The 1122-nt window shown below is 51.6% G+C and overlaps 1 protein-coding gene across 1 annotated transcript; it reads right to left on the bottom strand.

Moving 5' to 3' along the window:
• Window positions 1-8: 8 nt before the first annotated feature.
• LOC119430021 (protein NLRC3-like) lies at window positions 9-1115 on the bottom strand (the record flags this gene model as incomplete). Its single annotated transcript, XM_037697466.1, has 1 exon — window positions 9-1115. A coding segment is annotated over one exon (1107 nt), but the record flags the coding sequence as incomplete, so codon positions are not given.
• Window positions 1116-1122: the final 7 nt, after the last annotated feature.

The raw sequence follows: 1122 nt of genomic DNA on the forward strand, positions 1-1122 counted from the left end.
TAGACTGCAGCCAGAAACTCCTGAATGCTCAGATGAACAAAGCAGTACACTGGTTTCTGGAAGATCACACACTCTCTTCTGAAGATCTCTGTACAAACTCCTGAGTACACCGAGGCCTCTGTGACATCCAGACCACACTGCTCCAGGTCTTCTTGGTAGAACATGATGTTTCCTTCCTCCAGATGTTCAAACGCCAGCCTCCCCAGCTTCAGAAGAACTTCCCTGTCAGCCTCTGTCAGCTCCTGTGGACTGGTCTCAGGTCCTTCATGGTACTTGTTCTTCTTCCTGGTTGTCTGAACCAGCAGGAAGTGTGAGTACATGTCAGTCATGGTCTTGGGCAGCTCTCCTCTCTGCTCTGTAGTCAACATGTGGTCTAGAACAATAGCAGTGATCCAGCAGAAGACTGGGATTCCACACATGATGTGGAGGCTCCTGGAGGTCTTGATGTGGGAGATGATTCTGCTGGACAGCTCTTCATCACTGAACCTCCTCCTGAAGTACTCCTCCTTCTGGGCGTCCGTGAAGCCTCGTACTTCTGTAAGCCTGTCCACACATGAAGGAGGGATCTGATTGGCTGCTGCAGGTCTGGAAGTGATCCAGACCAGAGCCGAGGGCAGCAGGTTCCCCTTGATGAGGTTTGTCAGCAGCACATTGAGCGAGGACTTCTGTGTGACGTCAGAAAGCAGCTGACTGTTGGTGAAATCCAGGTGGAGTCTGCTTTCATCCAGGCCGTCAAAGATGAAGAGAAGTTTCCAGACAGCCAGCTTCTCTGCTGGGAGCTTCTGTAATGTTGGATGGAAAATGTGGAGCAGTGTGAGAAGACTGTACTGCTCATCTCTGATCAAGTTCAGCTCCCTGAACGAAAGCACAACCACCACGCTCACATCTTGGTTCTCCAAGCCCTCGGCCCAGTCCAGAGTGAACTTCAGCACCGAGAAGGTTTTTCCAACGCCAGCGACGCCATTGGTCAGAACCACTCTGATGGATCCATGTTGCTCAGGTAAGGCTTTAAAGATGTCCTGGCACCTGATTGGAGTCTCCTGGAGGCTCTTGGTCCTGGAAGCTGTCTCCAGCCGCCTCACCTCATGTTGGGTATTAACCTCTTCACTCTGTCCCTCTGTG

This window comes from Nematolebias whitei, unplaced genomic scaffold, assembly GCF_014905685.2.
Source record: "Nematolebias whitei isolate Nwh7 unplaced genomic scaffold, NemWhi1 Nwh_scaf_16975, whole genome shotgun sequence".
In the NCBI taxonomy this organism is placed as follows: Eukaryota; Metazoa; Chordata; class Actinopteri; order Cyprinodontiformes; family Rivulidae; genus Nematolebias; species Nematolebias whitei.